Genomic DNA, 14,612 nt, shown 5'->3' with positions numbered 1-14,612 from the left:
AAGTGGTTCAGCCACTTTGGGAAACAGTTTTGGCAGTTTCAAACAAAACTAAACGTACTCTTATAAGATGCAGCCATCATGTCCTTCGATATTTACTCAGAGGAGTTGAAAGCTTATATCTACACAAAAAAACCTGCACAAGGATGTTTACAGCAGCTTTCCTCGTTACTTCTGAGTTTTGGAAACAGCCAAGATATCCTTCAGTGTTTTAAAGGGTAAATAGACTAGGATACATTCAGACAATGGATTATTATTCAGTCTTGAGAAGAAGTGAGCTATCAAGCCATGAAAGACATGGAGGAATCTTAAATACATATTGCTAAGTGAAAGAAGGTCATCTGAAAAGTCTGCCTATTGTATGATTCCAAGTATATGACATTCTGGAAAAGACAAAGCTACGGAGAAAATAAGAAGATCCTTGGTTGCCAGGAGCAGTGGGGGGCCAGGTGGGAGAAGAATAGGCAAGCACAGAGGGTTTTTAGGGTAGTGAAAATACTCTGTATATTATAATGATGTACGTATGTCATTATACATTTATTCAAACCGATAGATAATACAACACCAAGAGTGAACCCTAAGGTAAAGTATGGACTCTGGGTTATTATGATGAGTCAGTGTAGTTTCATTGTTGGTAAAAAATATACCATTCTGGTGAGTGATGTTGATAATGGGGAGTGCTATGCATATGGGGGCACAAGGGGTATGTGGGAAATTTTTGTACCTCCCACTCAATTTTGTTGTACCCTTAATTGCTCTAAAAATAAAGTCTTAATAAACAAATATATATGTATCTAAATTAAAGCTAAAAAATAAAAATTACACACTTCTTAAAACTCTAAGGTTACGAGTAGTCTTCCAATATTATTATACAACTAATAATGAAAGATGAATTCAGTGTTCTACCTCTCTTTTTCTCTTTTAAGAATCTGTAAGATGTAATAAATGTCCAGGGCATAAGGACTGTCTTTTATTTGCTGTATAGTGGGGAAAGCTGTCATCTTCCAATGAAATAGAGCTGTTTTATTTTGCATCATTTTCTAATTTGCAAGCATATATAGTAAAAGCAGAATAAGTAAAAATGAATTTTTCAAGTTCATAGATACATGAATGCACTGAATTATTGATTTCATTGACACATTGATTTAAAAGTGTCCTGTATAATGGGCAGTGCTCTTGGTTCCAGGATGTGAAGATGCATGAGACTCTGCCTATTTGAGGGAAGAACATATAAACACCTAATTAAAATAAAGAACAATTTGCTGTGCCAAGTAGTCAAATCTCTGCCTAGAATGCCTTGTGAACCAAGAAACATAGAAGACCGAAAAAAGCATGCTTTTGTTGAGACATGGAAGATCAGTGGGAGTTTGTCTGCTGGGCAAGAGGGACCTACACAGAGAGTGGTTTTGCATAATCTTGTATATTTGAGTCAGCATATGTGTCCTAGGAATAGCAAATGGGTTTGTGTGTTTGTGTGTGTGTGTGTGTGTGTGTGTGTGTTTGGACTACTGAGATGGGAAAGGTGTGGAAAACGAATGTGAAGCTGGAAAGTATGATGGAGGAGGCATGAGGAGCAGCGTGGACAGGAAAGCAGGGCTAGATGATGAACAACCTTGTGTGATAGGAGATGATGGCAAGTAACTGAAGGATCTTAGGTTGTCTTGTAAAAGACAACATTGGATTGTAGTTTAGAACAATTGCTCTGGGGCTAGTGCAGTAGGCTATATGGAGAGGTCTGAGATTGGGGCAGGGAGATGGAGATATTACAGTAGGAAACATTTCCAGAACGGTTATAGAAATATTATATAACTAGCAATTTTAAATACTTAATATTTTTGCTTAGGTACTGAATATTGATTCATTTTGGTAAAGATGTGTGGTTAGATGCAGGTTTTCCAAGTTCTCCTTTCCCTGGGTCTTACCTTCTGTGTAACTCTTTCTCCTCCAGACTGCTTCTATGGCAGAAGTTCTGGATACTGTAACTCTGGGAATGTATTTTGGTCCTACATTATGAGATCACCATTCAAACATGAAGGAAAGAGTTACAGAGTTGATTCTAAAGATACAGATGGTTTTTCCAAGGGAAGAATGTGTTGTTTCAAAAAAACAGATTTCTTCCAACTCTAAAAGCCTATCGTTCTTAGTTATTTCAGCTATGGCCTTCTGTTTTGCCATAAACCATAAAAACAAGTTAGCACATGAATTCAAGGACTATAGAAGCTCCCAGAGTTGTCTGAAATATGCCAAGAAGGGTTTGACACACATAATAATAATGCTACACATCCATGTTCTCACAGCTACTTTAGGGGAAATTTGTGGGATGATTATTATCCTGTAAATACCCTGTACAGAGCTGCCTGCCACCTCCTCCTAGTAGCAGATTTCCAATGGGTGTGTGACCAATCTGGTAGAACAGATAAAGTGCAATTTCACTATTTTGGGCTGGTTATATCTTAACTGTGATTACATCACAGTTTAAATTCTGTCTCCATAAACATACGGTCGAACTCCCTTGTTATATCATGGTACTTCTCTGTTAAATCATACTTTCTGTTGTTGGTATCAAAATGGAATTCCACTATGGTATATTTTGATGGTTCATCTTTTGTGCTTCAAATGACTTAGAAATTTTTCACGTTAACTCCCTGTCTAAACATATTCAGTTGATGATTTATTTTTGGAGCTATAATTAGTTTATTTAGTATTTAACTACACATCCTGAAAGTGTTAACATTTCTTGTTCAAGGTTTTTGATACTTGATGTCTTAAAAACATGTTTTTTTTTTTTTTTAATACAGACATTCTACTTAATGAGAGAATACATACTGTTCCTTGAATAGCCTTGACATTGTGCCGAATTGTAAGGATGTTATGGAATGATGAATTCTTTGCTCAATAGATTGAATGTATAGTTCCACAGTGTAGATTTATTTTAAAAAAAAATAGTCTATTTGTGATTTTAAGTCATTCTTCAGGTCCTTGTGGAACTTAGTTGATATTTTGACCTAGGTTTTTCCAATTTCAAAAACATATTTTTTTTAAATTAACAATTTAAAATCAGAGAAGTTGCCTGAAGTTGGTGAAGTTGTCAATTGTGGAACAACAGAATTTTTTTCTTTGTAAAACTTTTATTATTTTTGCACTAAAGAATTATTAACATTTCTCTTAAGAGTATGGTCCAGACTGAATTAGTTTTTTTTTCCAGGGAACCAATACAGATTATTCCTACTGATTTCTGTTTTCTGCCAGGGATATCACTTAATTTGTTAAGATATTTTCCCCAATGGAATTTTTCTCCTGTAGCTTTTAGATAACCTCTGACTTACTTTCTCCCAACTTCACCAACTTCTTTATTGGTTTTATTTTCTTCCACTTGACAATATTATTCCTATCCTTTTACATTGTTTTCAAGAGATTTTTCTCTCTTATCTCATTGGCAGCAGCTTTGTTCTCTTTCCCCCTCTTCACAGCTGTGCCCCTTCAGGTGTATTTTTCAGAAACCTAACAACTCTGCCTTTGGGGTTCACTCTACTGCTAAAAGCCCCACGTTTGTTTCCCTTTGCACTGAGAATAAAGTCCAGATTTTTGCCCTTGTCCTGTGAGCCTTCCTGTGACCTGTCCTCTTCCCAGTTCTCAAATTCCCTCAAAGTCCTGTGTCTAAATCATCTAACACTCCAAATTGTCCCATGTCTTCCCTTTCCCTCTTCCTCTGTGCTCTAGCCACATTGGCCTTTGTGCAGTTGCCCAAACATTATGAGAACCTAAACATAATGAGAATCATGTTTTATAAATTTGATCAGTGAAATAAATGACTGGCATTTGAATTTCAGAGGTAAAATATATGAAAATTAAAAATTTCAATTGAAAAAATAGAGTACCAATTTGCCCTCAAAACAACTGTCTATGCAGAAGAGTGAAGAGTACTTGTTTCCCAAACTTGCATTGATGCCCTTTCAGGTATTTTAATCTTGGGCATATTTTGGTAATCTTTTTAACATGAGAAGAACATAGCTTTGAGTTGATTAATTATTTTTAAAAATTCCTGAACCCTTAATCCTTTGGCATTATAGCTTCCAGCACTGCCTTTTGGGGTGGTGCTGGTTCTGATGATTGATAGGCCAAGGAAGTAGTTGTGTGGAATGAGCGGCTGAGATGGAGAGAAGGAAAAGTCAGAGACTGGACAATTTGGAGTGTTAGATGATTTAGACACAGGACTTTGAGGTCATCAAGAATAATACCAAAGGTTAAAGAAGAATGGTGCCAGGTGATGAAGGCATCTGTGATATAGGTGGATTGAATCCTAGTGTCTTGACAGATGATAGGGGGAGGAGAGACTGCTGAAGGGATGCTTTTTTGTATGGGTGTATTAATCATGTTTTATATTTTTTTGTATTTTATGATGTTTTAACATCTTGGTGCCTTACTAGTCCTGGAGAGCCTCCCTCCCAGGGCTGGCTGATTCATAAAGACAGTAAATAACTTGCCTGGGAGCATGCCCTTCATGAGTTAACCAACCAATCCAAAGCCCATAGATGCAACCACCTCGTTTATCTAACTCTCACACACCAAGCCAATATTTCTCCTGTCCTAAATCACTCCAGGGCTAGGTATCAGACAACTGTGGACCACCCCTATAGTTCAGAGCCTGCTGAAATTATTCAAACTGTCCAATTCTACACTTACTTACACTTACCTATCCTGAGTCACCCATTTCTTCCCTTGGAAACCATGATAAAGTCTCTGGACCCTGCTCTCCCCTCATCCCTTTCTGCCTCCTGACTAACCCCAGTGCTTCCCCATGTGGCCCTATGGTATATAGCATGCCTCCTTTTCTTGGTAACTATAACAAAGCTTCTTTCAATGGCACTGACTTCTCCATAACTCAGTCACCTCTGTGAATTAAATCCCAGGCACATTTACAACAACGGGGAAACGCTGTGTGTGTCTAACCACAAAGAATTGGGCCAGAAAATTAAATAAAATAGCCTACTATGTAGCTTTTATACACAGAAACACAGTAACATTGAAAACCAATCTACCATGTAAAAGAAACAACAAACAAGGCAGGTTGTTTAAAACAGTGTACATGCTGTTTCCAATTTTAAAGAAAAACTTTCAACATACACAGTGTGAGACACAGAAACAAACAGTCTGGCGTGAAAGACATCAAAATGTTGAGTGGAATTTGGGGAAACCTTTCTTTTTGTTTATATATATATTTCCTAATTCTTTTCCAATTATTATGAATCATTTTGTATGATTCAACGTTTAAAGGTGGTGTCACTTAACCTAACGTTTGCCCCTTTGGGGCATTAAAACCTTGATCGTGACTGTGATGGAGGAGCCACTGATCCAGGTACATATACCAAACAACACCATGTGGGTGAGCCTTCAACTTCTTTCTACAACTGAATTTTTTTTTCCCTTTGCAAATGGTTGAGTTTGTCTCTAAACTGAGAATTATGTACATTTTACTATACACATAAATGTAACAATGTACAAATAATCGATAGTATATTGGGATAACAATTTCCATTTCTTGGTCACTGAAAACTGGTTAAAACGCTTCATTGTGCAGGCTCTGTTCCTGGCTGTGTTCTTTTCTTCTTTGTTGTGGGATCCTGTTTTGTGTGTTCCATGGCAGGTTTTTTTTTTTTTGCTGCTGCATTTTACTGAGGCTCTGAGTTTCTCTGGTGTATTTCTCAGCATTCTCTCCAAGCACAGTCGTTTTGGAGGTTTCCCTTTTCTCTCCTATGCTGTGCTCATAATGCTGCATGCCTGGTATGCTAAGTCCTAATTTTGCTTTTATCTGTCTGTTCAACCAGTTCTGTCGATGTGGGTGTATCGTCCTGCATGTGTTATCTCCACCAGCTACATGCTTGTTAGGATCAATGTCCTGTATGCCCACGAGAGGTGTATACTCTTACACTTTTTTTTACACTTCTTTTGTGTGTTTTGTGTGGGCAGGGTTATTCATATTTGGGGTCCAAGCTGAAATGACTTTTCCACTGCCCAGAGTCACAGAACCGCTGCATGTCTCCCAGGCAGACGTACCTTAACAGTGTTTGCTGTCTAACCAGGGGGTTGTTTCATAGCGAATCATTTTCATATATACAGCGCAGTCCTTTTAGATAGGAGAGGAGTTGGTGGCACTTCTTTCATGAATACTGAGGAAATCTTTAGGTGGTTTTGGCCTATAAATATACAAGAAACCCTAACTCTCAAAGAACATGAAAGGAATTAGTAGTAAACTGGGATAATTTTTGTGACACATGAAGTTCAGAGCACATTAATGCCTTCCTCTTATTGTCTTCCATATTCTGCAAAGCAGAAAAAAATACAGTTGGCTCAAATCTGAAAAGGTGAAGTGCTATCTTTTTATTTTCTAAATGCCTAAACCACTAACTCTATCATCCTTCTGGTCTCACTGAAGCAGTGCCTCAGCCTGATTTTCCTAGTCGTTAGTTTTGCAGTGTCTTGATTGAAATAACAATTTTAGGTGAGCTAAGATTTCTAGGACCTGTGGTATATTCCACTGAAGATAGATTTCTTTTAAATCCCTTGAATTGTTTTTATGAATGCAATTCACATATTTTTATACCCCTATAATTTTCACGTTCAGTTGACTATGTAGTTAAAAGTATGTATTTCTTGATTGTGAAACAGTTCCAGTGGTTTCAGGTGCATGTGCTTTTCTTTCAGATCTCAGGTCTCTATAATGAGGCTAATTTAATTCCTTCCAATGAAATATTTTAAGGTCTTTTTATTAAAGCAGGAATTAGAATAATTATCATTATTTATAAAATACTGCTTAATATAAAAGGAACTCCAAAGAAATTACAATCACTCTGTAAAATTGAAAGTAGAAAGCACTTAAAAATGCATGAATGTAAAATAAAGTATGCTTCAATAAAAATTGTGTGCTGAGCCAACTTGTATTTTAGAACAGAACTTGGAGTGTTCTGTTTACATCTAAATGAGCCCCTAGAACAGAAAATTTTAATTTTAAAAGTATCTCCTAAAGTAACAATACATATATTTCCTCTAATTAATCAACAAATATCTAATGAGGATGAATAATGTGTTCTGCAATGTACTTCTAATTTGTTATTTACCTGAGCTGGTAAACTTACCACACTTGTGGTGGTAGGTGTCATGTGAAAAAAATATTCATGTGGCCCAAGACATGGCATAAATTAAGGGCTATTTTAGGTATGAGTAGTATTTCTCAACAAGGTCACTATTGATATTTTGGGTGAGGGTATCCTTTTTAGCGTGGGACTTCAACTTTGCATGACATTAATCAACCCTGACCCTGTAGAACTTCATGATGATTGGAACATCCACAATGGCCCTTGGAAAACGTTATCTGGTGATACAGCCCCGAGCTGAGATCTGCTGATATGGAATAGGGTCTGACAAACATTTTTCTGTAAAGAGCCAGATACTAAATATTTTCAGATTTGTGGGCCACACAGTCTCTGTTACAACTACTCAACACTTCTGTTGTAGCAGGAAAGCAACTGGAAACAATATGAAAAAGGGTGACTGTGTTTCAGTAAAACTTTATTTGCAAAAACAGGCGGTGGGCAGAGTTTGCCTTTGGGTTATAGTTTGCCAGCCCCTTTGTATGTACTGCAAGTCTGCCAATTTCAACCTAAAGAATGCTTGAAAACAATCAGTAGTTTGTCAATTAGGAGGGTTTTGGGCTGCAAATAATATGAAGACATATCTACTGTTTCTAAAGACAGGATAGTTTCAGTCTTAGCTAATTGAATGTATTATTGTCATAAAATACCCAAGTGGCTTCCTTCTTTCTACTCTGTTATCCTTAGCTGTGGTCATTATTTCTTCTCATTGTCACAAATGGATGCAGCAGTCACATGTAGTTAATAGTAGTGCAGAGGGAAGGATAACATGTCTGTCTGTTCCCTAAGAAAACCTTTCCCAGAAGTCCTTAGCTGACTTGCTGTCAGATCTCATTTGGTGACAAACCCAAACTTAAACTAAGAAATGGCAAAGTGGAAATTCCAATCATGTGGAATTCCACATAATTGCCATGGAAAAAAACTATGATTCTTTCTCGGGCTGGAGAAGGATCAAGCCCTAACTCAAAGCTGTGGATATACAATATTTGAATGAACTGAGATTGTGTTTGAAAGAAAGAGCAGCAAGCTTTGAGGGATTAGTGGAGGAAAAGGTCTGTGAGATGCAGTATTTTCCATATCAGTTATATTATAGTCAGAGGGAGTATTCATGCATGCCTGTCTTTGGTCAGAGGAGAGAGAGGAGCCTGAATCAAGGTTCTACCCATTGATTACAGGTAATTTCTCTCTAGTATTGAAGAGCCAATGTAGAGTCATACTTCCTGTTGTGAGGTCCGTAATACCAGTGTGTGAAAGACAGTATTTAAATTTGGTTAACAAAGATTACTTGGTAGTCCTTAAGGAACATCTTCAATAAGCCCCCAGATAATCGTACCTAGTTAGTGTGTCATATGGTTTGTATTATAAAAACTGAAAATAAGTGGTTGAAAACATTCTCACTGAAATGTTGTAATTATTTTAGTGTTAAAGGGAATATAGAAGACTATCTGGTTCTTTCTGGCTCACAAATGTGCTGCCCTAGAATTTCAGGTAAAGCAGGTGATTTGCCAAGAGAATCATTTGGGTGGCTGGAAAGTAAAGATATAAGTAAAAACTAGGTTTCCCACTTCCTGTGCTATGTTCCCTGCATTACATCATGACATTCCTGTAGCAAAGTGCCTTCTCGAAAGACCTTATGCTTGTCAGTAGGGATGGCTCTAATTCAAGTTCTAAATTTTTTCCTGGACTTCTTCCTGAATTTTGAGCTCTTTAAGCTGTCAGTATTGGGGTTGAACAAATACCCTTAGATGCACCTATGTTTACTTTAGTGATTTTGAAGAGTGACACAGTAATGTTTTGTGAGTAAATTTGTTCAAGAGGCCTTGTTTTGCATCTCCCTCACATCACATCAGCCTCTTTTATGCCAATCATTACTTATGTGTTTATTTAAAAAATTAAATTCTCAGTACTGTCCTCAAGGATTCCAACATTCTAATGTGATAAAGACAAATGAATGAACAATTAAAATAGAGTGTGATTTAGGACACACTAGAGGGAAGCATAATGTGCTCTGAAAACAAGAGTGGGTCTGAGCAGGTCAAGGAATGATGCCTGAGTTGAGTTTCAAAGGATAACTGAGAGTAAATCAAGGGAAGAAAACAGGGAAGGAGCTTCCCTGTGGAAGGAATGACATGGCAAAAGTTTAGAGGTATCAGAGAATATAATATATTTGGAGAACAACTAGCAGTTCACTAAATCTAGAGTTCATAAAAACTTAAGATGCAAGGTGGTTGAATGCTGAGTAATGAGTCAATACTGAAGGACAGTAAATATAATTGGAACTTTATCCTTTTGCAGTGGAAGTCATCAGAGGCTTTTCTATAGACAGTGACCTGATGTAATTTATATTTTGGAAAAAAAATCACTGCAGAATAGGGGAGGAATCAGAGGGGCTAAGACTGAAGGCAATATGACCAGTCAAGAGGCTTTTCAATAATCTACGGAAGAAATAATGAGAGCCTTGATCAAGGCAGTAGTGATGGAGAAAAAAAAAAAAAAAGTGATATTTACGAAATATTAGAGGTAGAATTTATTTGACCTGATGAGTGTTTTGATGTAGGAGGTAAGGGAAAGAAAAGGAATTAAAAATGACTCCTAGATTTCTGACAGGGCTTGATGGATAGTGAGTGGTTCTACTCATTGACATATGACATAGGAGTTGGACCAGTTTGAGGGGGAACTGATGAGTTCACTTTTAAGCATGTTGACTTTGAAGTGTTTGGAAAACTAGTGTTAATAAATAATTGCTTATAAGAGGCTGAAACCAGAGCAGGAGCCCTGAGCTGAGAAATAGATTTGGGAGTTTTCAACATAATGTGAACTACTGACATGAATGAGACCACCCAGAGACTGTGTGTAGAGCATGGAAAGACTAAGAACAGGTTGCCAAGAGGGTAGAGGAAGACCAGGAGAGAGTGGTGACCAGGAGAGAGTGGTGTCCTTGAAGCCAAGGAAAGAGTACAATATTAATATTGTCAAATACTTCTCAGAGGTCAAGTAAGATAAGAACTGAAAAGGGGCCACTGGATATTTTGAGGTGATAGATTTATCTTTATTTAGATAAGGTATATGTGACCATTATGTAAGTTGAATATATATGGATAGATATACATATAGTGAAGATATATATATTAAGTGGAAATATACATAAATATGTATAATTTAGGAACTGCCATAAATCCCATCACCCAGCAGAACTATTGCTAAAATTGTGATGTGTGTCTTTCTAGATTTTTTCCTGTATGTAAATATATTCTCTATCTAGATATATGTCTATATATAACAAAATGAGTTCCTACTATAAAAATATGAGACACTGCATGAATTTGCTTGTCCTCCTTGTCTAAAGACCATGATAATCTTCTCCACGTCTTTCCAATTTTAGTATATAAGCTGGGGAAGCACACAGCATCCATTGAATTAAGCAACTAGGAGATCATTTGTAACTTTGCAAGGCTAATTTCAGTGGAATGGTGAGGGTAGGAGCCAGATTGTGTGGGATGGGGAATGGGTAGGCAGTGAGGAAATGGAACAAACATTGTAGACCGCCCTCTCAAGAAACCAGGCAGCAAAGGGAAAGGGAAGTAGAAGATGTCAAGAAAGGAGTAGGATGGAGAGTTTTTATTTTCTTTTGTATTTTCAGTTTTTACTTGGACAAGGACTTTCCACTGACTAGAAGGAGCCAGCAATCAGGGATGAACTGAAGATACAAAGCAGAGGTTGTGATTGATGGAACTGAGGCCTTAGGAGGTAGGAAGGGAAGGGTGTAGAAAAGAGGGACCAAACCTATCTTCCAAGAAGGCAACAGGGAAGGAGATGAGAACGGGAAAATATGCTGATAAGTTTATGGATGACTCACCTGAGGTGATTCTGGTCACCTCAGAATGAAGATGGCTGGTACCCATAAAGAGTCAGTTATTTGATGAAGTCTTTTTGAACTTGCATGAAATAAAAAACTGCCATATTGGATAAGATGCATTATCTATTCACTTGTATCCTGAGAACGATGCCAAGAGATGTATGTTAGAAAGGTCTAGTCTTCTCTGACAAAATGTAAGGTCAGAAATGGTCCCCAAATGCTTTAGTTACCTTAAATAACCTATTAAGATTTATTATCTACATATTTCTGTGAAGCTACTTGAAGCTGTGTATTTTGTTAGCTTGTCTGCCCCCTGTGAAGTAAAGTATTTAACCTAGGGAAATTTGCATTGTATGGTGGGGAAAACAGATTTGAAGCAAATCTTGGTTGAATTCCATCAACTTTAGGAAAATAACAACATTCTTGTGCTTTAGTTCTCTTATCTTATAAAACTGGGATACTATCGTATTGACCTCAGGGCAAATAGAAGATATCGTAAGGTAATAATATATGTGAGTGTTCACCACATACTAGTGTCTTCATACATTACTTTGTTATACACATCTTGTTACTCTCAGTGATCCAGGGCTCTCTTTCACTCCTGTACACCAGGATTTGCTGATAGAAACATGAAACTCTTAATGATTATAAACTTTGGCCCATGACCAGGAGAAATCTTGGGCCAGGTTCAGAGAAATCTTTGTTGCTGTGAAATGTAAATATCATGAACTAAATGTAAAGGACTACTACTTTGAAGTGTACAGACTCAACAGCCCATTTTCATTTCCTAAATGCCATGGTACATTTTATTTTTGTATTTACAAAAGCATATCACATGAGGTACTCTTTGTCTCATAAGCACAAAATTTAATGCCACAGATGACCAGAAGGAAACCTGGGTTATTGTTTCTCTTTTCACATATGATTTTCTATAACAACAAGCTTAATAAGGTGATTTATCAGCAGGCATATATGCTGAGTCCCACTGGTACTGAAATATCAATCTTCACTACAAAAGACTTCTAAGCAAATATAATTGCTATATTGTGTTATGACCTCTCAAGTCTAGTAATTCAATTGAATGGGGCAAGGATAACACAATGCAGGTAAATTATCTCCCATTTTACTAAGCTGCCACAGATGCACAGCAGTACCTGATGGTTACACCAGGTGAATAAGCCACTTTAAAATAGGAAACTGGGGCTTCCCTGGTGGTGCAGTGGTTAAGAATCTGCCTGCCAATGCAGGGGACACGGGTTCGAGCCCTCGTCTGGGAGGATCCCACATGCCGCGGAGCAACTAAGCCCGTGAGCCACAACTACTGAGCCTGCGCGTCTGGAGCCTGTGCTCCGCAACAAGAGAGGCCGCGATAGTGAGAGGCCCGCACACCGCGATGAAGAGTGGCCCCCTCTCGCCACAGCTGGAGAAAGCCCTCGCACAGAAACAAAGACCCAACACAGCCAAAAATAAATAAATAAATAAATTAATTAATTAATTAATTAATTAATTTAAAAAAAAAGAATGTAAAAAAAAAATGGGAAACTGAAAGAGGCAGCGGTATTAGGCTTAAATCATTTGAGTTTCTGCAACTTAATTCCTTGTTAACTCACCAGCACATCAATGGATTTAACTTTGACTTTTAAAATAAAATATAATAACACACTAGAGCTTGCTTTAAAAATACAAATCCTTAAGTACTAATTAAGTATTGTTATAATCACTGAACAATTTAAAATAGCTGAGCAATTTTAAATATCTCTATTTATTTCTTTATATCATGTCTTAATATTCTGATTACTTTGTCTTCTTGAATCTCCATCCTGGGGTTACTTGAATGCTTTTTCATACTCTTGCTCACTTTTGTTTTTGGCATTTTTCTGGCTGCAGTTCAAAAGGGCGTTCAGTATTTCCCCGTTATTCTGTTACACAAACTAATCAATATCGCTCCACCAGTGCATGCAAAGTTCGGAGATGCTGGTTGCCTACCACCTGGTTTAAGTGCCCTGGTGAAATGGAAGGATACTGGTCCTAGAGGTGTCAATCCTCAGCCAAGCTCACACTCTGAACACTCCTTGCTCGGTGAATGGTTCTTGCTTGTACATCTGATGAGTCAGAGCCAGTCTCATCTCACCAATCAGCATTAACAAGTCTGATACACCTTGATGTTTCCCACAGCATTTGCCTGGGCCTTGCTCACATTGGCTGGTTAGTACATTTGCCGTGAATGAGTGAATGGATGGATAAATGGATGAAGGAAGGGAGAATTGGAGCATATGGGATTTGACTTTTCTGCTAGAATATGGAAGGCACTCTGAGGGAGGAAAACCACTTTCGTTTTTCAGGTAAGTGGTATCTAAAGTGGTGCATTCTGAGTTGAAAATCTCCTTTTTGCATAAGAGCACTGGTATTGTATTTTAACTAGAGTCATTTTGTGTGTGCTTGTGTGTGTGTCTGACTGTGAGACTTGAACTTGGCAAAGAATCAAGTCCACGAGTACTCATAAGATTTTTACTAAATGTTCAGTACTGTCCTAATCATTGTAAAGGGGGCAAAGTCCCTGTCCCTGAGTGTATTTGAGAGGACAAAATTTATATAAAGCATATAGAGAGCAGTACAAGGCAATCTGTATTCAAATTAAATATGTGGTAGCTATTCTGATTAGATGGAATACTGATGGCATTCAGAGAAAGGAAGAGTCATTGGGCCTTGGGGACAAAAGACAATTTGGGTCAATGAGGAGATGAAAGATTTCCTAAGGGCTATTGTGGGCCAAATTGGAGAGCTTGTACAATCCTTCACAAAGAGTTCACCTCGTGGATCTCAGCAGAGAATCAAATACCAAGGCAGACCTCACTACTTTGCTGAAGGAAGCCCTCAGGCTACTTTTTCTTGAACAAAATGACACCCAGGTTTAAAGCATAATAAATAAAAACTAGTGATCCAGTTAAAATAAATAGTGAAACTGTGTATTTTTTTAAATATGTAAATAAAAAGAAACCCAAATATAAATTTAAACATAAATATAACATAAATAGTTTATAAATAAACTGTATAAATTTATATTCTCTAAACCATACCAAGATATCACTTGTTTTAGGTCTCTAAGAAGTACTGACCTATATCTAAAAATATGTCCAAAAGAAATTTAAAAATTATTACTCCCTAGGAAATAGACTCTACTATTGAAAAGATAAAAATTGATATTTGAAAAAAATTAGGTAAGTATTTGGGACATTTTATATATGTATACTTAAGCAAACATTTATGAAGGATGTAATTCCCTATTGTACAGATGATAGACAAGAGGTCAAAAACTTGATTTGTGCCCTAATGAGTTTAAAATCTAGTGGGTTATGTAAAACTAATATCAATTTCTTAACAATGAGCCAGTTACGAAAAAAGTAAGGTCTTCTGTTACTGACTGTAAATCCAGTAGCAATTTAGGGTTTATGGAGAAGACACAATGTGAAATCAGTGTCTGGATTTTGGAGGATGACAAGGAATGTGTTCCAGGTGGGGATTTTGGGAAGTGGCATGAACCCTATATTATAATGTGGTCCAAACCTGATTAGAGCAGAAGACTTATGTTAAAGAAATAAGATCCAGTAGAC

At 37.2% G+C, this 14,612-nt stretch overlaps 1 protein-coding gene and 1 non-coding gene across 5 annotated transcripts in view; one reads left to right on the top strand and one right to left on the bottom strand.

The window, feature by feature from the left end:
• Positions 1 to 14,612, top strand: part of CTNNA2 (catenin alpha 2) — a 1,204,911-nt gene that overhangs the window by 127,937 nt on the left and 1,062,362 nt on the right. For 2 of the 4 annotated variants that reach the window (XM_007193017.2, XM_007193015.2), the window contains exon 1: positions 13,268 to 13,343. The exons of the other annotated variants lie outside the window; for them this stretch is intronic. In XM_007193017.2, the coding sequence (XP_007193079.1) occupies positions 13,301 to 13,343 (43 nt within the window). In that variant the 5' untranslated portion in view covers positions 13,268 to 13,300. Of the gene's footprint in view, positions 1 to 13,267; positions 13,344 to 14,612 lie in introns of those variants that run through there. 4 annotated transcript variants of the gene reach the window in all.
• LOC114239237 (U6 spliceosomal RNA) lies at positions 10,445 to 10,547 on the bottom strand. Its single transcript, XR_003624418.1, has one exon. It is a non-coding gene; the product is annotated as a U6 spliceosomal RNA (small nuclear RNA).

The sequence above is a fragment of the Balaenoptera acutorostrata genome, chromosome 12, assembly GCF_949987535.1.
Source record: "Balaenoptera acutorostrata chromosome 12, mBalAcu1.1, whole genome shotgun sequence".
Taxonomy (NCBI): domain Eukaryota; kingdom Metazoa; phylum Chordata; class Mammalia; order Artiodactyla; family Balaenopteridae; genus Balaenoptera; species Balaenoptera acutorostrata.
This window is presented reverse-complemented; position numbering and strand designations above follow the sequence as displayed.